General features: G+C 43.4%; 1 protein-coding gene across 2 annotated transcripts in view; it reads left to right on the forward strand.

Moving 5' to 3' along the window:
- Window positions 1–639: 639 nt before the first annotated feature.
- SWAP70 (switching B cell complex subunit SWAP70) overlaps window positions 640–24,283 on the forward strand; it is a 50,811-nt gene continuing 27,167 nt past the window's right edge. Inside the window, exons 1-3 of one of the 2 annotated variants that reach the window (XM_057418160.1) lie at window positions 640–813; window positions 9,083–9,223; window positions 15,801–15,974. In XM_057418160.1, coding sequence (XP_057274143.1) covers window positions 715–813; window positions 9,083–9,223; window positions 15,801–15,974 — 414 coding nt within the window. In that variant the 5' untranslated portion in view covers window positions 640–714. The remainder of the gene's footprint in view (window positions 814–9,082; window positions 9,224–15,800; window positions 15,975–24,283) is intronic. The other variant, XM_057418161.1, reaches the window with a different exon arrangement.

Here is a 24,283-nt window from a genome sequence, read left to right on the forward strand (position 1 = left end):
ATTGTTAGCAGAGAAACACCACTGAGGGTTCTGCTAGAAAGCACAGGGACTGTGGGGACATCTGAAGTCCTCACCCAGTCACTGCTCTCAGTGTTGCTTAGTCTGAACCTGCAACAGGTGAGATTTAACCCCCCAAGCCCCCACCACAAAAACACCTTCCAAAGCTCAACAGCAAAGCTTATCCTGCTTGATGACACTTTGTGCCACTCTTGGTTTATAAGTAGTGGTGAACTCTGGGGTTTTTTGGCCCTCCCCCCACTATTTTCGATTGACCTCCATTTGCTCCAGCTGTACGCAAGTCTTCCTTGCCAGCTGCTCTCTGAAACAGTTTCTGAGGGCAGTCACTTGTCGCGGTATGAGCGTACGGTACTGTGCACATGGGGCGGTGTCTCCCGTGCGAACAGCCGCGGGCCGCAGTCACCCGCTGCCTCTCGGGAGGCGCGGAGCCGGCCCTGCTGTGGCAGGTACTTCAGCGGGAGCCGCTCCGGCCTCCCTCGCCGAGATCCCGCTCTCCTGGGCGCCGGAGGCGGCCCCTCGGCCCCGGCCTCCGAGGCGGGACGCGCGCAGTCCCGGGGCGGCGCCTGCTGGGTCGGGCGGGGCTGGGCACCCGGCCCCGGGGCGGGCGCGGCGGCGGCGGGGCTGTCCGAGGCGAAGGCAGAGCGGGAGCGGCGGAGGGAGCGAGGCGGCGGTAGCGGTAGCTGCCGCGGGCCGGCCATGGTGGGCCTCAAGGAGGAGCTGCTGAAGTCCATCTGGCACGCCTTCACCGCCCTCGACCTCGATCGCAGCGGGAAGGTCTCCAAGTCCCAGCTCAAGGCAAGTGGGACAGTGAGGGGAGAGGGGTGGTGAGCCCAGGGGACACGGTGTAGGGCCGGGGCCTGGTGTGGGTGTGAGGGGCTGCTGCCATGGGCGTGAGAAGCCATGACATGGGCCTGTGCTGTCACCACCAGCTGCCTCCACAGTGGGCATGCGGGTGCTGGGCCAGGGGGCCTGCCTGAGGTGGTCATACTTGGAGCTGGGCAATGGGGGACAGCCCCCAATTTCAAAACCCATTTGGGTGCCCTAGGTGATACTTGCTCCATTGCGGCTGTCGTTCATCACATGGTATTGCCGGCTTCTGTGGCTCCTGAATGCCTCCATCCCAGAGGAAGTTTGCATGGGCCCTTCCTCACGCCTGAGCAGGCTTATTTTCATTCTGCCCAGGCAAGTGCTTCATCTTCCCAAGTTGTCAGTGCATGCACAAACCCTTGTTGTGCTTCCGGTCTGCTTTCAACCGCATGTCCTTGGTACCCTTTCTGGCCAAAATCTTTTGACGGGTAGCCACAAGGTCCCATCTATAGGGGTTGGCTGCGTCCAAGTGAAATTCATAGCTTGCCAAGGGAGAGCGCAGTTTCACAGTGCTCTCTTATTTGGATATAAACAGGAGAATTAGTCAAGAGGCTCCAACTGTGCCATTCTTTCTTCAGCTTATATGCTGAAGTAATGTTTGTGCTCTTAAAAGAGCTCTCAGGCAGCTCGCTGAATCTGATCCCATCTTGGCCTTGCTTTATGGGACCATCTTGGCCTGGAAGTAATAGCAGAAATCTGGCTAAATAAATATTTTGAATAAGAACACGACACCTGTTGACGTACAAGACTGGGTCCTTGTACTGAGCGCTGGAGTTGTGTCAGCCACAGCAGTTAGCTAAAGTTTGCACCCTTGGTGGGATCAACTCCACGAGCAAGAGTGGCTTTGCTGCAGGCGGTATTTACAGGTCGGTAGCTAATGGACTTTGTTTTCAGCATTACTATGTAATAAGTGTCCACAGCATGCTGCAAGCAGCCTCTTCCTCTTCTCCTTTTCTTCACTCCGGGTGATCGGGCCATGAGATACAGCCTAACTCGTCCAGAAGTGACTGTGGGGCAGGAGTCAGGCAAGAGGCTGGACCTGACTGTGAGCTCAAGCTGAAAATGTGTGCAGGTCCTGTCTTCTACAGGTAGCACAATGAAAGCAAGTACTTACATTGCAGTGTTGCAGGACTAGCTGAAATAGGTTGCAGAGTGGTGTTTTTATTGTCCTGCTTTTTAAAGGAATCCTGTTTTCCTGTCACACTACCACACCTTGTGCGCTCAGTATGTTCAAGTGGGAGGTGTGTTGGCAACGTGTGTTGGCAGCATGTGTTGTCATGCTGGTCGGGGAGAAGCTGTTGTGGTCATACACGTGCTAAGGTGAATTAAATGGCTAAAGAAGCAGCCAGGATGCTGTGGTGGAGCATATGCGAGCACAGTTGCTCTTGTGGAGGTATCATCAGTTCTTTAAGATCATTGACTGACCTTAGGTGGATTATAGCAGCAGTTTTATTTCCAAACTGAACTGCAGTTACCTGTCTTCTCATGCTCTGTTGTCTTACTAGAGCAGCATGGCTCCAATGCTGTGTGTTTAAAAAAGGGTAAAAAAAAAAAGGTTAAAAAAAAAAAAAAGAAAAAAGGAAGGGAAATTAAATTTGTCCCCTCATTACCTGTCAAACATCTTCCTAAACAGTTTTGATGTTTCATTCTGTCTGTCCATGAGAGAGAAGGGATGAAGAAAAAGTGGGTCTCTTTGGGTCTGTGCAGTTCTGTCTATGATATAATGACTCCCAAGGGAAGTGTCAAGTGGGGGATCTGGAATGCAGAAACAAGCCTGAATTGCGGCTGCTGCCTTGTCCTATCGCCATCAAGAGTTAAGTTTCAGGAAATACAGAGGGGTAGAGAGTACTCTTCCATAGGTTTTTTTGTGGCAAACGATGAGTGTGATGTCAAAATGATAGTCCTGCTGGGGAGAAAAGGCATGTGTTATGGCATTAGCCCCACATGGGTGCAGCAAAAAGGGTAGACAGGACATCAAAACAGAACTTCCTGTCTGATTGGTGCAGGCCTATGTTGTATTGAGAAAGTGTTTCTCTATAAAGTATTTCTCATCCACATTACCATGAGGAAGATATAGCACCCTTGTAAAAAGGAGAGATGGAGCTTGGAGAGAAACAGGTTAGTAGAGATCTGTGGCATTAGAAAAATATGTTGATTAATTAGTGAAATTCCTGTTATTAAAAAGGTGGTAAAAAACTTTGTTTTCTGATAATGGCATGCAGTGTTGTAACCTGCTGAACTCTTCCTTCCTCAATGAGAAAACATAATGGAGCTTTGAGTTGTATAATCCAGTATAACATATTGCCATCATGTTGAACAGAAGGTCCTAAGTGTAACATGTTGGTTGTTAAAGAAAGTGATTTCTAGTTTCTCTACCTAGAAGTGATCTTTGAGCCTTCCATAAAAATACATCATCTTCGTTAACTACTACGAGCTGAGACCCTACTGTGAAAGGTTTGCATCACACATTTGTTTTTAATGTATCTAGAGCAAAGGGGTGGTGTGTCAGTTGGGTCTATTTTATAGTCTGGAGGAACAGCACACCCTTGGAGGAAAAACTAAGACTTGCTTAGAATAGTAAGGATTTCCTCAATTGTCTTTTATCTATTTGTATTTTTTTTGTATATGGTCTAAGCTGTTGAGAGGAGACAGTTAAAATCAGTCCTCTGTGCAATTTTGAATATTATCTTCTTCCAGTATGCTCTGATTTTATTTTCCTTTAATGAGTGATCTTCAGAAGTTCTACTGTTATGCTGGCTGCAGAGCGTACCCTTTTTTTCTGTATTAGCAGAAACATTTGCATATTCTATTCTTAAATACACCTTTAAATATGGACACAATAATTTTGTCAGTGTGTTTCAGTACTTTCAAGCCCTGATACAGGAAGGATAAATTGTAAGTTCTGTGTATGCAGTGATAGCTGCTGATGTGGTTCGAGCACAAGCTACATGCAAATACTTGTTTTCCTGTATTTAAATCCAATTTAATCTTTCTTGCAATCTGCAATTTTAAAGTTGTCTTATTTTAAAAATTCCTGTAGTGTGCCAACATTAAATCTGCTTTTCATGTTGGTCTTGAAACACTGTGGTTTTAAATGTAATCATGTTTAACAGCCAGCAAAACCCCTTGTAGTAGGTGCATATGATTGGATCTTGGAAAGAATACATACCAATTAGTTTTTACACTCTCTCTTCCTTACATTGCTTTATGACTTGTCTCTGCTTAGGCAGTGGGGTTATTTGACTGTTCTTGTTTTTGTTTTGTGTGCTACAGTGGGCTGGATTTTCAAAGTCTTGGATTCCTGACGTGGTATCTGCAGAATGGGGATGGGTGAGCGCCTCGTGAAAACAGTCTCATTTGGGCCCTTAATATGAGGGCCAAAGTTACTAGTTAGGCTTAGAAAATTTGTACCAGTCTGGAATTACATCTGGGTTGTTACAGGATTATTACACCTCTTATCTGTGCTTTGTCTTTTTACTAAATGGAAAGTCAGTGGTCAGTGGGAAGAGGAAGAATGGTGTAATCAGGGGCAAGAGGGATGGTCCGAATGGAGGGAGAGGAAGACCTTGAACAATGTAGCAAGGCACTGGAAGGGTTGAGAGCCTGTCATAAGTAGGCAGGACCCTAGCCGGACAATTGACTTTGTACAATGTTGAAGGATGGTAGGAAATTAGTCATTATGACTCACATGAGGGAGTTGTACTCTGACATTATTAACAGGGCTCAGAAGTGTTTGTATTAGGGTAGCCATGAGGAATTGTGTCTATAAGGTGTGAGGGGAGGGGTGCCTCTCTTCCAAAAGAGAGAGGCAGATCTAACGGGACATTAGGGAATGATGGGTCCATGATGCTGTGTTTGAGAGGAGCAGCTGCTGGTGGATCAGCAGCCTGTTTAGCCTTTGTCCTTGAGATTTTGTCAATTGGTTTCAAGGAAGATGTAGAATAAAGACACAGTAGATGGAGCATGTTTACCAGGAGCTCTTCTTAAGGACTGGGAACTGCAGGGCAGAAAGGCAATTCCCTTGGTAAATGGACAGATGCAGGTTGGCACCAGTGTGTGATTGGGGGCCAGAGGGATTGTGCTGATAATGAAGGCAAGTGGTTGTCAAAAATGGTGACAAAGGGTCTGTGAGAGCCCAAAGGAGAAGGGAGCAAATGAGGGAACAGAACTGTGATGTGAGCAAAGGCATTAGTATCAGGAACTGGAGCTTGTGGATGCCAGGCTTGAATACACTCATCCAACTGGCAGAGAGATTGATGCACTTAACCCTGTTGTTAAATAAGGAGACTCTAATGTTGAATGATAAGACTCCAGATTGCTACCTGAGTGGATAAGGAAGCTATACCTTGGAGATGCTGTGATGCAAGAAACTGTATACTTAAGATGCACCTTGGTTGAAAAGACCTTGTGCCAGTGACAAGTGACATACATGATGCTAGTTTCACACTGGTCAAAAAAGGAAAAGGGAAAGTACTTGAGTAGCCTTATTTTGGCTGGATAGCTGCTGACATGGACGTCAGGGAGAGATGAGCCAAGAATGTCTTGGAATGAATTCACACAAAGCCACTTAATGGAGCTGTTGGGATATGTGATGCCAACATTTTAAAACCTGAAAAAGAGATGGGGGAGGGGGGAGACCTCCCTGAAAGATGGAAAAGGAAAAAGTGCTGAAGAAACTGACAATAGCTGCTCTAGGATTAATCTGCCCTGTTAATGCTCCTGCCTGTCATCTGGGCCAAATTTTTGTTGCTGAACAGTAAGTAGTCTAGCAGGTCTTCCTTTTCCCTTTAGAAACACAGATCACTTTTATGAACAAGGTTAAATGGAAATAATCAGATGGTAACAATTCAACACGTGCTTAAAGTTTTGGAAGATCAGTTTTGGAAAGTGGTAGCTCAGGGGGGAGCCACTGTGGCAGAGTATAGGTGCGCTGAAGATCTGCACTCCAGTTAAAGCAACAGGGGACTGGCCATAAATAAAGCAAATCCATAGTCTGTTCTGTAATGCTTGTTTCCTCTGATTATTTAGATTGGATGCAGAACACCTTCAGTATTCCATGGGCACCACTAGGCATCTTTCTTACAGAGTTTCTTGTTGAAAATGAAAGAATTGTGCCCAGAGAGCATTGGTTTTGTGAGCCCTCTGCAGACTGCTTGTACTGTCTCATGGACTGCAGTCTGGGGACTGCTGCTGTACCCATTTGTTGTAGCACAGAGATGAGTCTCTGAGCTAAGGTAGGAGTTGACTCTGGCATGAAGGTAAATTGTTAAACGTGGCGTCCTGAGCATAATAAGTGCTGACAGAAAAAGCTGCCTAGCAACCCTGTGGGCACAAGGGGAATAATCCTTACTGCTGCAAAACTTTCTCATGGTCTACAGAGCTTCTGCAAGGCAAGGCAATTTTTCATACCCCAGTTAACCTAGTATTAAATTTATTTATTTATTTATTTATTTTCCAAATTGATCATTAAACTAGAGTATACTATGGTCCAGATAATGTGCTTTGAGAGAACAAAACCAAATGAGACCTCAGTGCAGAATTTGTCAGGCTCAGCTGGCAACTGAAGAATTCAGCTGGCACTTGGCCCTTTTAGAGAATGGCAGGCTTTGGCAGGCACCGAGGAATTTCCTGAATTATGAAAAGAGAGCACTGGGCACAGGAGAGATCTCAGATAAGGCAGATCTTAGAAAACGACTGAAAGTGGAATTTGTTCCTGGTAAATTGGGTGCTTGATGTGGAAAGCACCTAGGTTTCTGGCAGCCCAACATAGCAAGAAGGCTGAAGAAGGGAGAAGAGAAATATGTAGGAAGGAAACAATCAGAAAGTGTTTTATTGGGGCTTTTAAGTTATTTGAGTAATAAGCATAAATCAGTTATGCTTTTGGAATATTTTTATTAGCTGAATATTTTTTTTTTTAGTTACAGTTTTAGCAACTACGGTCTGGTTGGAAAACTGAGTTCATCCGTCTCTCTCAGAAATTCAAGAATCCCTCAGTCTCCTATAAATAACAACAGAAGCCTTAAATAGAAGGGGAAACACGCATGATAGTATGTTTTCCTCACTCCACATGTAAATCACATGGTCTCAAATACTTGATTTAATGCAGTGATTAAAGATAAAGATAGATTGAAAGAAAATACACTGTTGATGGAGGGTAGCATGGAATGTGGTAACTTCTGAATACTGTATTGCTGCTTTGGGAAATACAGCTTTTGTTGTAGTATGACTGATGCTATTGTTTTTCTGCTTTTTAAACTTCTGCACCTTGTTAGCTCCAGTGGCCTAATGTTAGCATATGGCAATGAACGTTAAGTATTACTCATGGAAATGTGTGCTTTTCTAAAATAAAATGTAACTTTGGAGGTATGTAGAAAGGAATATTCAATTGAACTTGCATCTTGGGCTGTCTGTGTAGGATTTTATGCTAACTAGCACTTAGATTCTACATGCCTCTTTATCATACATCATATGTAAAGTAAATATACATCATGATGGAGGGGGTGGCAGCCCAGACATTTTAAGTGTGTGGCTGAGGTTTGGTTTCCTAGGCTTTGACAACTTCAGACTTTCAGTTCTTGTTTTTCAGCTACCTCATCTCTACCACTTTAGGTCTTCTTGCCTAAAGAATCCACGTGTAAATTTTCTGCACATTTTTTTATTGCTGTCTTTATGCATCATTTGGGTCTATTTTTTTTTAATTATTATTTTATGCTGCACAGTGAAAAAGTAAAAAACGAAATTCAGTTGCAGTTTGTCCAGTCTAGTTGTTGATTTAAAGCAAACAAATACCACAAGCAGTGTGCCTTTTCAAAATCATAGCATCACAGAATCAGCTATGTTGGAGAAGATCTTTAAAATCATCAAGTCCAACCATTACCCCAGCACTGCCAAAGTCCACCACTAAACCGTGTCCTGAAGTGCCATGTCTATGTGTATTTAAATACCTTCAGGGGTGGTGACTCCACTGCTTCCCTGGGCAGCCTGTTCCAATGCTTGACAACCCTTTTGGTGAAGAAATTTTTCCTAATATCTAATCTAAACCTTCCCTGGTGTAGCTTGAGGCTGTTACCTCTTGTCCTGTCATTTGGTGGAGGAAACACCAGCCAGCTCCTTGCTTCATCCTCCGAAAATGCAGCCTGTTTTACTTCTGCCTGATTTTGCTTTTACTGTATTCTTGCCTTTGGTTCTTAATTACATTTTTTTTCAATGCAGACCATTCCTGGGCATGTGAGGCTAAATCCTTAACCCAGTTTCTGTAGTCAGTACATGATCTCCAGAGGCTTCATTCGTATCATGCAAAGAGGAGACAGCTCCTGAGTGACTCAATGGTCAGCATGTTACAGAGCTGACCTGACGTGAGATAGTATGAACATGAAAGAGATGGGAAAGTGCTGGTGACACAGGAAATGCTGGTACCCAGGCGTTAGTCTGTACATGCAAAACTTGGCCTGAATTGAAGAAGATGTGTTTGCTACCAGTTAGTTTTCAATAATTCAGTGCTTCCTCAAAACTAATCAAGTGTGTAGCCTCTTCTAGAAGGTCATTTCTCAAGAACAGACATGAGTGCTTGTGGGTGTTAAGTTCTTGACATAATTTATGCAAATACCTTTTAAAAATAAAAATTTGAGAAGCACATCAAACCCTTCCCCTTCCTATAACGTACTTTGCCAACTGAAATGGGGTGAATGTTGAGCAGCAGATGAGAGAAACTCATAGTTAATGCTTTGAGTGGTCATTTCTTTGTAAACTAAATGTACATATTGAGTTGTTCTATTTGTTACTCATTTTCACTAGATAGTAAATATAATTTCAAAGGCTAGGTGTTTGTGGTTGTTTTCTGTAGCTCTCTAATTTCACTCTGTAAATATTACTTTGGCATTTCTGCATGCCTCTCCTTGTTTTCAGTGCGTAAGTATATATGGACAACGGGTAGCTTCTGTAGCTGTGTTTGCCCTTCTGTAGGAATGGACCTATCTGTGATTGCATTACTTCTATAAACGCGCAACTGTTTCAAGCCATTGAGTCCTTGGAGTCAACTTTTTTAGTTATGTTTTTGCTTTTTGACGCAAATCTACAATTTGTGCTGACATGAGCATGTGGCTTTGCACATGGTTTTGCGAAAGATAGGCCTGCTCTGGAGCCAGCACAGCATGGTTAATGCCAACAGCATTGTCATGGATTTCTTTTCTGTCCTTAGGTCCTTTCTCACAATTTGTGCACAGTGTTAAATGTTCCCCATGATCCAGTGGCCTTGGAAGAGCACTTTAGGGATGATGATGAAGGACCAGTTTCCAATCAGGGTTACATGCCTTATCTAAACAAATTCATCTTGGAAAAGGTAAGTTTTGAATTCTTGTGCTTTGTTTTTTCTTTTATCAGGTTTTGTGTTAGTGTCTTTACAGTAGACTTCTGCTAAGCATGCTGGTGTGAAGGCACTGGTGGTTGAGTGTGGCTGTGTGGTGGCTGGATACTCTGGAGAGCCTGTGCCTTAAAATGGAAGGTTGTACTGTTCTCTCTTTCTTTTTCCTTTCCTTGTTTTCTGTTTCATGTTACATCTGATCATTGTCTAAGGTATGTTCATGCAGAACCATGTTAATCTTAATAAACTACCTCGAATTTATTTGGAAGTATGTTGGAGTTATAGATTGCCCCACCTTATACTATGCCTATAGCAGAATATCGTTATAGATTCCTTTGTAAACAGAAAGGACAAAAAATATCTTTAGTTATTCAGGAAGTAATTTAATAAATAAATCCCTTCAAATAATTACAGTGGGTGACACTCCCTGTGTCACCCACTGTCAGCTGTCTCTTGTGCCTTGTTTTGTGGGATGCTCCGGAAATCCAGCAGTTTCCCCTGCCTCTCCATCTTATTCTATGATAGCTAGTCACTGGGATTGACAGTTAAAAAAACCCTTATCTTCAACAACTTCTGTTGAGATAACGGTCTAGTTGGTAAAAACCAGCCTGCATAATAGTGCAAACATACCAGCTTCAGTACCACTGATTTCTTGTAAACTTGGGGGCCTACCCCAGAAACTCTGAAACTTTGACATTGTGGCTGCAGAGATACATATTTACTTTATTTTATAATGCTAAGAAGTCCTGAACTTTCATGCTGCTGAAAAGTCCAATGCAGCAATTGCAGATTATGGAAACTCCTTAGCACTGTTTGCTGCTTTTTGCTGCTTCTTTGATCTACATTTAATACTGGTGGAGGTAGTGGACCACACTGAGAGAGTTGCAGTCGATGGCTCAATGTCCAGGTGGAGACAAGTGATGAGTGGTGTTCCTCGGTGGTCGGTGTTGAGACTGATCCTGTTCGACATCTTTGGTGGTGACATGGACAGTGGGATTGAGTGCGCCCTCAGCAAGTTTGCTGATGACACCCAGCTGTGTGGTTCGGCTGTATCCTGGAGGGAAGGGATGCCATCCGGAGTGACCTTGACACGCTCGTGAGGTGGGGCAGTGCCAGCCTTATGAAGTTCAACAAAGCAAAGTGCAAGGTCCTGCACCTGAGCCAGGGCAGTCCCAAGCACAAATACAGACTGGGCAGAAACTGGGTTGCAAAGAGCCCTGAGAATAAAGACTTGGGGGTGCTGGTTGGCAAGGAGTTCAGTGTGACCTGGCAATGTGTTCTTGCAGCTCAGAAAGGCAATCTATTAAAAGAAGCGTGACCAGCTGGTAAAGGGTGGTGGTTGTCCCACTCTTGTGAGACCCCACCTGGAGAACTGCATCCAGGTTTGGGGCCCTCAACGTAAAAAGGATGTGGACCTGCTGGAGTGAGTCCGGAGGAGGTCCATGAAGATGATCAGAGGGTGGAGCACTTTTCCTGTGAAGACAGGCTGAGAGAGCTGGGCATGTTCAGCCTGGAGAAGAGAAGGCTCTTAGAGCAGCTTCCAGTACTGCAGGCTGGAGAGGGACTTTTTACAAGGGCATGTAGGGATAGGACAAGAGGGAATGTCTTTAAGCTGAAAAAGAGTAGATTTAGGTTAGATACAAGGAAAAAATAAGTCACTCTGAGAGTGGTGAGGCATTGGAACAGGTTGCCCTGAGAAGCTGTGGGTGCCCCATCCCTGGCAGTGTTCAAGGCCTGTTGGACGGGCCTTTGAGCAAGCTGGTCTAGTGGAAGGTGCCTCTGCCTGTGGCAGAGGGGTTGGTCCCTTCCAACTCAAGACATTTTATGATTCTATGAAAATATGATACATATAATGCAGTCTGGTAGCCTGGAAACAGTAGAAGCTTCTTATATTTAGCTAAGACTTACCAGCTGCTCTGGTTCTCTAGTCTGTATTTCTTTCATACTCACTAATAGTGTCCAGTTTTATATGTGGGAGCTGTGGGCTGTTAATACACGTAAAGATATCCTTTTAGCATCTTGGTTGTTTGATACTGAAGAATCTTGCTTTGTCCCTAAGAAGTTTATCTAATTTCCACTTCTTGTTGGCTGTCTGAGCTCCTGTAAGATTCAGTGGAGACCAAGCAGTTCGTGTATGAATTTTTGGAAAAGAGGGTTACTTTATTTTGACCAAAGGATTACAAAGTCTGAACCACAGTGGTTTTGTTGATACTGTTTGTAGGCAGTAGCAACCATTAAGAAAAAAAACCCAAAACACAAACCCCCAAAAAACCCACCACAACCGAAAAAGAACCTAAAACCAGAAAATAGAAGGAAGGCTTTTTCAAATATAAACATGCTTCATTGTTAAAGGGTGTTTCTAGGAAGAGTAGTTACAGAAATAAGAAGCAGTTGCATTTGAATTACACCTTAATTTGAAAATGAAAGACCTGGCTGCATAAGCAAGTTGGTGTGAATTCAGACTGTTTAGATACTCTGGAGCACCTTCTTACCCCACCTTAGAAACAAAGGTCAAGCTACCCTGCTTCTCGGGAAAGGAAAGAGCATGTGACTGCCTGTAGTTTCTTGTGTTTAGTCATCCACTGATCTGGCTTCCCATAACTGTCTGATATACCCATACCTTTGGTTCATTTTAAAAGATGAAAATCTTAAGGAACAGGATTATCTGTAACTTCATGTTATTTAATCTTGACTAAAAGCTTGTAAACAGTTTAGATATGTACCGTTTAAAAATGGGTGAGATTTGTTAGCCTGAAGGCTATCCTTTAGGACCAGAAAAATCTTGATTGTGGCATCTTTTAGAGATGACTTTATATCAGTGCCAAAAGACAAGATACAGTGGAATGAAGTCACTGGTTGTGACTCCTTTGTTTAAAGAAAACAAGCAAAAAAAGCAAACAAGAAACCCCTTTTTTTATCGTTTGCCCAGGGCATAATCTGTTCTTTTGGATGCGGTGACTGCACAACAAATGCTATTAATATATGCTAGTAAGCAAGGCTACTAAAGGAGGACTGGTGCTTTATACCCCCAAATACAGAGCAAGTTCTCTCATTTTCCAGTCGTACGTTTTCTAGTGAATTAATTGATTTGAGCAAGAGCAGTCTGGTCAAGAGAGTGTGTTTGGTTCTTTTTTTTGTTTTTGTTTTTAATCTGAAGATAACTTGCTTCAAAAAATTAGTAAAATATTTAAAGAATTAATCCTTAGATTTCTTTTAAAACGGATATGTAACTGTAACATAGAACTTTATTGAGGACTTTGTAAACTTTTGAAGAACTTCTGTTGTACTTTTAAATACAACAGTTACAGCTTTTTTATATTTTTTTAGTGCTGGCTTACCTGTGTTACCCTGCAATACATCCTCTTTATATAGAACCAAGGAATCATCAGGAGAGGCACAAGTCAATAGTGTAATGAGGCAAACTGGTTGCAACTAATTTCCTTTATCCAAATAGGGAGTTTGAATAAATAATTTGAATAATTAGTATTGCCTAATAGGTGATTTCTTGTATGGTGCTGCTTATTGCAGGGGTTGGAAAGGACCTTAAGGTCATCTAGTTCCAACCCCCCTGCCATGGGCAGGGATATCTCACACTAAACCATCTCACCCGAGACTCTGTCCAACCTGGCCTTGACTGTCTTCATAACTTGTTTTACTTGGTTTCATAACCATATTTTATCATTTCCCGTTATTTATAATGTATGCCTTTTAATATAAATTGAAAATATTTCCTTTTCAATAGTGGTGAGATGGTGGTATTTTACAATATGTCTTACTTATAGCTGGAAAGAGACAAATGGGGGGAGGACATCGTTCTAAACCTCAGATTATTTCATCTTCCAAACAATTTAGTGAATGTTACTTACACTACCAATGCTTGTTATATTTTTGGAGCTGATCGGGTCACTTAAATATTAAGCCGAATATGTCTGTGTTTTCTTATATTTTAGAGTTATTTGGTACAATATTGATGATGGTTTGAAAATTTTCTACTTTTAATAGTTTGTTAACTAAATTGGAAATACTTTTGCACACAAGTTCCAGTATACCTTAGAAACCGAACAAGTATTTTTAATTTCTGAACCTATGCTTAGAAATAATCTGTCATAAATTCTGAGAAATTATTTATTCAGACTAATTATTATGTAGCTACTATGTAGTAGAGTGTTGCCCATCAAGGAAGCCAAAATAGCACGGCCAAGACTTCTGTGGTATGGAGTGAGCTCTAAAGCAATTTGGGTTTAGTTGCAGGATTTTCACCTTCCTTGCCCTCCCACCCCATACAAATGTGCTTGTAGAAGGAAGGGACCAGGAATAGTTGGCACTGCTACATGGACTTGCATAGGAAAATTTTTGTTTTTCATTGAATAGAAATATTTAGTTCCATCCCTGATTTCAAATGTCTCTGGAACAACAGTTTTGTGATTATGTCCTTTATTTAACAGCCAGTCTGATCCTTTAGAAAAAGAACCACAGATGTGAATCAGAGTTATTTTGAAGAGCTGAGTCTTGGGTGCTTATCTGATTATTGTTCCTAAATAATTCCTAAAGTGTCTCTCTGCTCTGGATGACATATGGGCCCCACAAAGTCCATTTCGGAAGCAAGTTTGGATTCTGAAAAAAAGAAATTTCTAAAGTGAGACCCCTGGCACTGTGCAACGTAGTCCCCTGTGGCAGAATGGTCCTGAAAGCTTATGTGCGGCTGCTGCCTAATCCTGGTGGCGGTACCGTATTGCAGGTGACCTGGATTTTGATATGAACTTCTGAATTACACAGAGTCTGGCTTTGCTGTTTGAGCAAAAATCATGCACTTTCCTTTACTTGGCCAAGACCTGTGCCTTTCTTTACCTGTGTCCCTTTGATCATTGATTGCTACCATGCTTTAAAACATCAGCAGCTCATGGAGCAACCCACTGTATTTATATAGCTTAGAGCACTTGCCAGATGGTGGCTGGAGGAAAGGAGATTTCACACCCCATCGGCATGTTTCTTGGGAGTAGCTTAACCACTAGGATGTTCCACGGTGGAACTGCTATCGTCTGAGTGGGTGGAGCTGTTTTAGAAAAGAAGTTAAGCTTCACTGGGCAGGGTGGGGAGGACAAATAGGAAAAAGCAAAGGCAAGAGGGGCCAAGGGAACAGGTGCTGGCAGACTGAAGGAAGGAGAAGGAAACATGGCTTCTAGCCCTTGTTCCAAAGGGAATTCATTTGCTTATCTGGTGTTCTGTTTAAGACCCATGTTTCTTGTACAAACATCTGGTATGCTGGGCTTGTGACTACAGCAGCTATAGCTCCTACAGCTTCCACCTTCTCCAGAGCAGAGTAGCTGGCCTCTTGCACCATCACTTACGTTGGTGGCCTGCTCTGCAAGCATGCAAAATCTGTGGCTTTCTTTCATGTCTCACTTTTAGTCCTGTAAACTGTACTGTAAAGTACTGCTTAGAATAGGGTTGGCTTTCTGTTTACTTATGTTTTCTTCTTTTTTTCTTTTTTCTTTTTTTCCTCCACCCACATAATTTTATCCCCTTCCTTAGCCTGTCATTGAGTTAGCCACTGTGGCTCACCCTCTGCTATGTTTGACCTCTTACCAGACTGGATAGGATATCATACAGTTTGCAGTGGTGTCCTTGGAGCATCTGCACAATGATGCATGGTTTGGCTCATCGTGAGAAAATGTCACTGAACATTTACCACAAGAAGTACAAGAACCTATTATTTAGACACATTTTCCAAAATCTCAAGGGACTTCCATTACAGTGCAGAGCATGCTTTTATCAGTTACATGTTGGCAAAGAAGGAGCATTGATATTGTAGAGAGATAAATCTCAAACATAAATGAGGGTTTAAAAAGAAAATGAAGAAAATGAAAGCTTTTGTGTATGTAAATAATCCACAGATGGGTATGTTTACAGTTGCTAAGTATGATAAAGAATAACAAAAAAGAGAATTTTTTTTTTTATCAAGGTGAATATTTGTAAGTCTGAGAAAAAGGAAAGATTCTAAGTGGCTCAGCATTTGAGGAAAAAATGTTTATATGCTTATAAATATCCTATAAGAGCTACATTTGAGTAACATGAAGTGGAAAAACATATTAAAGGTCTTTCCCAGCTATTGTTCCAATATGCCTTTTAGCATATCCACATGTGGTTTTGGCTATATTGGTTTCCAGATTTGCTGTATAAAATCTCAGTAACTCAGTGCAATAGAAGGGCATCTGGAAACTTAAGGCAGTTAAGAAGGTGGTTTGGAAGTGTAACCTAATATGTTAGAGGAAACACAGACTGCAGTATAGCCTCCTTCACATGAAGTCAGGCTGTTATTAACTCGACCAGAAACTGGAGTTTGGATGTAGGTTTTGCTGGAAGAAATTCCTTAGTTGACCCCATACAGGAAGTCAGACCAGGCTTCTACAGTGCTCTTTTCTGGGCCTTGATGTTTCTTGCAAACTAGACTTTGTCAGTGCTTTTTGCATGACTTTTTTGTATGCCTGTTAAACTTTGTCAGTTATTCTGTGTCGTTTGTATTAATTTCTTTTGTTGTTCAATTTCTTCATTTTAGGTTCAAGGAAACTTTGACAAAGTTGAATTCAACAGGATGTGCTGGACTCTCTGTGCTAAAAAGAACCTCTCTAAAAGTCCTTTGCTGATTAGTGATGAAGATGCATTTAAAGTGTGGGTTATTTTTAACTTCTTATCGGAGGACAAATACCCTTTAATCATAGTACCTGAGGAGGTAAGAAGCAAAAACTTAAGCTGTTTACCACCAGTTTGCTTCATGTCCCAGTTGAATATGTTGATTTAAGAAAAAATAATTGTTTTATATTAAACTTTTGTTCCCTTCTTTTAATAACATAAGGCCTCAGATGCTTTTCTTTGTCTTCCAGGGTGCATATGTAAGATTCCCACTGGTTGCTTTAGATATTGATGGCTATCTTTGTGTGTCATTTGAACAGCCTAGACTAAATGGGACATGCTTCTTGTCCCCCAGTAAATATTTTATTTTGCTTTTTGTGAGTACTGACTGGTGATGGGGATGCTAGTTCCTGTGCCAGAATTTGGAGCTGTTGAGGTTCTTGCTTCGTTCATGAGTAGTGTAGGTATGTGATTTTTAGTCACTGTGCTTGCTTATATGTGCTTAAGATTTTGCACAATTGGTGCATCAGTGTGATTCTGAAAACAAGTTCTCCCTCTGCTCTGTGTTACCATGACTTGCAAGATGAGTCTTCAGTCTTATGTCACCCTCCTGATGAAAAGGAGAAGTATGAACTTTTTTGGTGATGTCTATTTCTGATCAAAACCAGCCGCCACCTGAACACTCTTGCTTGAAATTGTTGAAAGAACAATACCAGAGAGATCTCTCTGTACTGTAAATTCATTAACAAGTATGGGCAATGCTCAAATAGGTATTTTAACCCTAAAGCAAGCTTTCGGTATCTCCACTATTCTCCACTTCAGGAGGGGTGAGGGAAGAAGCAGGAAGATCAGAACTGTAGGCATAAATAATCTTTTGAAACTGCATACAAAAATCCCAGGGGTTTGCAGTTCAGCACTGGAGGACTGATTAATAAGTTTTTGCAAATTGTTGAACAGTCAGGAATCAAAACAGTCTGATTTACATGCCGCTATGACATAACCGTTGGACTCCAAGCTGTTGTGCCAAACCATGAAGTACAGATAACTCCCCAGTCAAAATAAACTGCTGGGTTTTTCCTTATAACTCACTTTTTAGGAGACTTGCATTCTCTGCAGTGTTTTGGATTTTGCCAGACTGGTGATGACAGGGCCCCACCTGGTGTGCTGTATTCCCATGAGAAATGGTACAGTCTCTTTCCTTGCTTTTCTGTTTTTTTTCTGACAGTTCTGGGAGATGGTCATAATGGTTATAAAAGCTAAGACAGCGTAGCTGGTGCCAGATTTGGCTTTGTAAGGTCAGAGCCACTGATAAATGTCAGAACTTGGACTCAGATCTGTGTCTCTTGTTTGTCATTGTGTTCCCCACTGCGCAGCCGGGCTTATCTGAGGGTAGATATTTCACATCTCCTTATTTGTTTGCATGGTTAAAAGCTTCAGCCCTGCCAGCTCTGGGATTTTGGCATTGCTCACTTGCTACCCTACCCCTCCACTAAGCAAGCCCCCAGATTCGTGCTGCCTTCTGTAGCTGATGCCAGGTAATGGCAATGTGTCTGCTGGCAGATGAGCTGCAGAGTTGGCTCTGAGCCCAAAAGAGGTTTTCCAGATGTCATAACTGCTTTGTTTTCTCTCCTTCCCATCCTTAATGTCCAGGGTTGACCTGTATGGCTTTTCTATTTGGAGTATTTTTGCAATTCTTAGGGTGGCTCTGTGTCTGCATCTCCTCTATTACGCCAGTGTTTAAATTGTGCAATACTGTTTAAAGAAAGCTTAAAGAGCCTGGCAAAGAAAGGCTGCTCTGTTCTTATCAGACACAATGCCTGTATTCACTCTAACCTTTTGCCTTAGACCACACAGGTAATGTAATCAGCTGATGGAGGAACGCTGTCTGTTTGCATTGGTCTTCCCTGTGCTTCTAGAAAATTCCACATTTACTAATTTGCCCTTTTGCACAAAACTCCAAAAGTAAAAATGCGAAGTCTTGGTTTCGGTCAGTGTTGGTTTTTCTCTGTGTGACCATTCATATCTGCCTTTTAAGTTCTTATATCTGAGGTTTTCTTAAGTCTAACCTCCAGATTCACCTAGTAAAGGTATTTTTCTTTCCATTTACTTTTTCATGCCTCTTGAGTTCAAAATAAAGCTTGATTTTGTATCTAGTCCTCACTGTTTTATGTTGCAGCCTAATTACAAAAGGACTTATACATCATGTATAAATAAACTGAGGGGATTTTTGCACAGTGAAGAACAGAGAAGGGTGATGGAAGCATCGCTCTTCTGTGATGTTTATGTTCTGGTGAGAGCAAAGTAAACCTCTCATGGGTGACTATAGCTTCTGAGCCAGAGAGCAAGCTTTCCTTCCCTCCCTGTCTGTTGCTCTTACTGTTGGCTGAGAATATTGCAACACACAATTTACTGCAGTTTCTGGCTCAGAGTCCTTTGTGTGGGATCCAGCTGTTTCCCCTCCTCCCTCCCTTCCACCTTGTAGGCTTTTGGGTTTCACAGATTTTGTTTTCCCTTTATAAGTAACTAGGAAACTTGTCTCATACTTTCGGGTTAGAAGAGTGATCCCTTGAAGATTTTTGCATCCCATCTTGTGAATGGGAAGATTATAACAGAGAGAACTTCTTAGGTCTCCAGTGAATGTGTTGATACAACTTCATGTGGCTATGAGGATGCCTTTGCTTCCTCTTTTTTGGAGGAGCTGCTCTTTAAGACCTACTTGGGAGTCTCATTTTCTGGTGGAGCTTGGTGGTTTTTTTTTTTGTTATTTTTTTTTTTTCTTTTTAAATAAGTGGTTTCTGCACTCATTTGAACAATTTCATATCTGGAAAGCTCTCCTGCTTGGGTGCAGGAGTGCAGTGCAAACACAGTGAAACTTTGTTTAAACTGCGCTAACCAAAGATGGGGGCTGCTGTCCTTTGTTCTTGCCTGTATTGTGTACTTTTGCACTAGTGCCACTGTGCTAGGCCTTTCATTTTAGACATAATTAGATGGGGCTGTTACCTCCATCTGCAAAGTGTTAAGTGTTGATTCCCTGCCCAGGTGTTGAATTGGCAGCAAATTGGGAGCAGCTGTAGCTCAACCAGAGAAAGGAAAGCAGGCTACAGAGACGTAGTTTTCCTTAGATTCAGGCTGAAGAGAGCAGTTACAAAGAGGGGTTTGAAAGCAATGGAGAGGTGACACAAGGGCTAGAAGTTGCTTCTTTAGCAAACAGACTGAAAGCCAGACAGCTTCTCACTTGCCGTGGTGGGAGAGATGGCAGGTCTGCACTTGAGGGAAATAAGGTCAGTAAAGTCCCACATGGGGACGAGTTTGGGTTCAGGTGTGCAGTTTTGGGATGTGACTTCAAGGTTGAGAGGATCCATCTGTTACGCAGAGAAGTCACAGACGCACCGATCTGTCAGGCTGACCCAGTCTCAAGGGAGGTGCATTGCCTACCAGGGGCTCAGATCAGGGATGTTGCTGAGAGGCTGCCTGCTCTAGTAAGTCCCACTGACTATTACCCACTTCTAGTGATCCATGTGGGTGCTAGTGATATAGATAGCAGTAGCCCGGAGAACATAAAGAAGGACTACAGAGCCCTGGGGGAGGTGGTTAGGGGCCCTGGAGCCCAGAGAGTCTTTTAATCAATTCTCCAGGATAAAGGGGAGGACCTTAAAAAGGCTAGGAGGACTGGCCAGGTTAATAAATGGTTAGAACAGTGGTGCCATAGTCAGGGGTTTGGGTATTTAGAACACGGGACGCAATTTAGGAGGCCAGGTCTAGTGGGGGCTGGTGGAGCTGGTCTGTGGGGTTTTGGTAGGAGGCTTGCCTCGCTGGTCAAGAAAGCTTTAAACTAGATGTGTTGAGGGAAGGAGGCATCATTCCATCGCAAAACACCCAGTCAGTTGCCAGAACCTATAATAAGTGCTCGGAGCAATGTAGAGATATCCCAGCCGCTCCAGCCAATGAGCCGGCTTCAGTTGGAGCTCGGCTCAGATGCCTCTATACAAATGCCCATAGCATGGGGAACAAACAAGAGGAATTAGATATGTGTGCACGTCTATGGGGGTGTGATATAATAGGCATCACAGAAACATGGTGGGATGGCTCCTACGACTGGAGTGTTGGAATGGAAGGTTACAGGCTCTTTAGGAAAGACAGGCCTGGCAGGCGGGGAGGGGGAGTTCCCCTTTATGTTAGGGATAGGCTGGAGAGTATGCAACTCTGTCTGGGGACAGGTGAGCAGTCCACAGAGAGTTTGTGGGTCAGGGTTAAAGGGAATATAGCTATGGGAGACATTACTGTGGGGATCCGTTACAGACGCCTGATCAAGGAGAACCTGCGGATGAAGCACTCCATAGACAGATAGGAAAAGCCTCACGCTCGCAGGCCCTTGTTCTCATGGGGGACTTCAACCACCCTGGCATCTGTTGGAAGGACGGTACGGTCCAGCACAAGCAATGCAGGAGGTTCCTCGATTGTGTGGAAGACAACTTCCTTCTGCAAGTAATAGAGGAGCCGACAAGGAGAGGTGCCGTGCTTGACCTCGTGCTCACCAACAGGGAAGGGCTCGTTGGAAATGCGACACTCCAAGGCAGCCTTGGATGCAGCGATCATGAGATGGTCGAGTTTGAGATCCTCAGGACAGTGAGAAGAGCATGCAGCAAGCTCACTGCCCTAGACTTCAAGAGAGCAGACTTTGGCCTCTTCAGGAGCCTGCTTAGTAAGGTTCCATGGGATACAGCCCTAGAGGCCAGGGGGGCCCAAGACTGTTGGTTGATATTCAAGGATCACCTGCTACAAGCTCAGGAGTGTTGCATCCCAACCAGAAGGAAGTGCAGCAGGAGGGCCAGGAGACCTCCTTGGATGGATAAGGAGCTGCTAAGGAAACTTCAAGGGAAAAAAGAGGCTTATAAAAGGTGGAAGCGAGGACAGGTGGCATAGGAAGAATACAGGGATGTTGTCCGAGAAGCTAGGGATCAGGTTAGGAAAGCTAAGGCCCAGTTAGAATTAAACTTGGCTAGGGATGTGAAAGATAACAGGAAGGGATTCTATAGGCACATTGCAAATAAAAGACAGACTAGGGACAATGTGGGCCCCCTCCAGAAGCTATTGGGAGAACTGGCTGCACAGGATTTGGAGAAGGCTGAGGTACTCAGTGACTTCTTTGCCTCAGTCTTCACTGGCAAAAGCTCTGACTGCACCACCCAAGTCTTGGAAGGCAGACGCAGGGACTGTGAGAATGAAGACCTTGGGCCCACTGTAGGAGAGGATCTGGTTCGAGACCATCTTAACCTGAATGTGCACAAGTCCATGGGACCTGATGAAATCCATCCGTGGGTCCTGAAGGAGCTGGCAAATGAAGTTGCTAAGCCACTGTCCCTCATATTTGAAAGATCATGGCAGTCAGGTGAAGTTCCCGACGACTTGAAAAAGGGAAATATAACCCCCATTTTCAAGAAGGGGAAAATGGATGAGCCAGGGAACTACAGACCAGTCAGTCTCACCTCTGTGCCTGGCAAAATCTTGGAGCAGATTCACCTGGAAGGCATATGAAAAACAAGGTGCTTGGTGACAGCCAGCATGGCTTCACTAAGGGGAAATCCTGCCTGACCAATTTGGTGGCCTTCTATGATGGTGCTACAGAACTGATGGACAGGGGTAGAGCAGTTGATGTCATCTACCTGGACTTGTGCAAAGCGTTCGACACTGTCCCACATGACATCCTTGTCTCTAAATTTGACAGATGGACCATTCAGTGGGTAAAGAACTGGCTGGATGGCTGCACACGAAGAGTTGTGGTCAATGGCTCAGTGTCTGGCTGGAGACAGTAACGAGTGGTGTCCCTCAGGGATCGGTGTTGGGACAGTGGGATTAACTGTGCCCTCAGCAGCTTTGCCGATGACACCAAGCTGTGTGGTTTGGTTGATACGCTGGAGGGGAGAAATGCCATCCAGAGGGACCTCGACAGACTTGTGAGGTTGGCTAATGCCAACCTTATGAAGTTTAACCAAGCCAAGTGCAAGGTTCTACACCTGGGTTGGAGCAATCCCAGGCACAGCTACAGATTGGGCAGTGAAGAGATTCAGAGCAGCCCTGCAGAGAAGGGCTTGGGGGTTTTGGTCAATGGGAAACTGAACATGAGCCTGCTTCAGTGTGTGCTCGCAGCCCAGAAAGCCAACTGTATCCTGGGCTGCATCAAAAGGAGCGTGACCAGCAGGTCAAAGGAGGTGATCCTGCCCCTCTACTCTGCTCTTGTGAGACCTCACTTGGAGTATTGTGTGCAGTTCTGGTGTCCTCAACATAAAAAGGACATGGAACTGTTGGAACAAGTCCAGAGAAGGGCCACGAGGATGATCAGGGGACTGGAGCACCTCCCGTATGAAGACAGGCTGAGAAAGTTGGGGCTGTTCAGCCTGGAGAAGAGAAGGCTGTGGGGAGACCTCATAGCAGCCTTCCAGTATCTGAAGGGGGCCTATAGAGATGCTGGGGAGGGACTTTTCATTAGGGACTGTAGTGATAGGACAAGGGGTAATGGATTAAAACTTAAACAGGGGAAGTTTAGATTGGCTATAAGGAGAGAGTTCTTTACTGTGAGGATGGTGAGGCACTGGAATGGGTTGCCCAGGGAGGCTGTGAATGCTCCATCCCTGGTGGTGTTCAAGTCCAGATTGGACAGAGCCTTGTATGACATGGTTTAGTGTGACGTGTCCCTGGCCCATGGCAGGGAGGTTGGAACTTGGTGATCCTAAGGTCCTTTCCAACCCTAACTATTCTGTGATTCTGAGTCAAGTCACAAAGAGACAGGGGCTGGTGCCTATGCAGGGGCACTGGGCTCAGCTGGTAATGGCCTCATGCTCAACTGTCTTTACTGGTGGGCAGCTGGAAGCAGCTAGGAGACTTTATTTTGCACAGGTGCTCATGTCCCAGGGAAATACAGAATGGTATAAAATCTGAAAATGTCCCTCCTCTTTCAGGTGATGAGCCCTGGTACGTGCAGAATAAATACTTACGTGAACTGGGTAAATGTGGTATCCGCAGAGAGGTTCCGATGGACTGGAGGGAAACAATGCTGTATTTGTTTGGTTTAATTAAAATTAGTGCTGTTGGACAGCTTTCAGAATCAATACAATTCTCAGCTAACAAAACAGATCTGCCTCCTGGTGCAGTGGGCAGAGCTTTACCAAGCACCTATACTGCTAATGCATCTGGAAAGCAGGGGGCTGGGTGGGAGCTCCTTCCAATCCTCACAACCAATCTTTTCCATTACATTGTCTGAGATGCAGACATCCCAGATGTGTGTGTTTCCTTCAGCTGGTACAGACATTATCTGTTCCACCAGAAGGATAAAATAAAAGGAAGAAAGGTGGAGAGAACTGTAGCCATAAGAGGAGGAATATTTCTAGTGTCATGAGCCTTCCTGACAACTCATCTCTTAGTTGTTCCAGTCTCATTTGTGTGCCTTGGCATTGTTTAACCAGATAGTTCTGGAGGCATTTCTTGCAGAAAAAGGTTTGTTGTGGCCATGTTTGCTTCCTGGTTCTTCATTCTAGTATCAGAAACTGATACAGTGAATGAAACACTGCAGATTGAGGCTTGGCCATTCAGCAAAAAATCAAACCTGATACAACTAGAATGAAAGCTCCTCGTGTGGGGTTTTAATTGACCCATGATCTGTACAAGTTCATGATGGCGGTTAGAAAGATTTTCGTCACGACTTGCATCAGTTCTTCCCATTTCGCTACTCTTTCACTCAATTGATGCAAAAAATCAGACAGTTTTTAGCTTATGCAGCAGGTTGGTTTTATGATTTACAAGTTACAAAGTTTTTTTAATTGAACTTTATTGTGCTATTTAATGCTAATTTAACTTTAAAAAGAAAGGTAATGGTTGACAGTGGACAATGAACATAGTTTTTTGTTGGAAAGGAAGGAACAAATTTTAACTTAAAAGTGATGTTCTGATGGGATGAAAAGAAGGAATTGATGATGACTGTGAAAGCGGATATGATTGCTTTTATGTCTCTTGCCCAGTAACATGTTTCCACAGAATTCTGTACAATGTGAATAGACTTTTTACATCTTCTCTGTTAATATCATAAACCTTATTTAAATAGTATGATCTCTTATAGAGTAGTTCATGTAGACAAGAATGGCCTTGTCTGCCATACTTTGTTGGCCATGCAGGCCTCCTTGATGTTACTTTTCATTTTTCATCTTCCAAGAGACCCACTTGTATGCCAGAGAAATATGTTAAGTAGCTATAATACTTCATTCCATATGGAGGGTAGTGCCAGGAATACCTGGAAAAGAACAACAAATGGGTTTTGAAACATACGAAAATTAAGTGCCCTCTGAAAGAAGATTCCAAACAGACTGCATAGCTCATGTTAAAGAGCTGCTGTTCTTTATATAATTTTTGTTTTCTTTT

The sequence above is a fragment of the Pezoporus wallicus genome, unplaced genomic scaffold (genome assembly GCF_028554395.1).
Source record: "Pezoporus wallicus isolate ANWC-B61680 ecotype Strahan unplaced genomic scaffold, APGP_CSIRO_Pwel_v1 contig_2025, whole genome shotgun sequence".
Lineage (NCBI taxonomy): Eukaryota > Metazoa > Chordata > Aves > Psittaciformes > Psittacidae > Pezoporus > Pezoporus wallicus.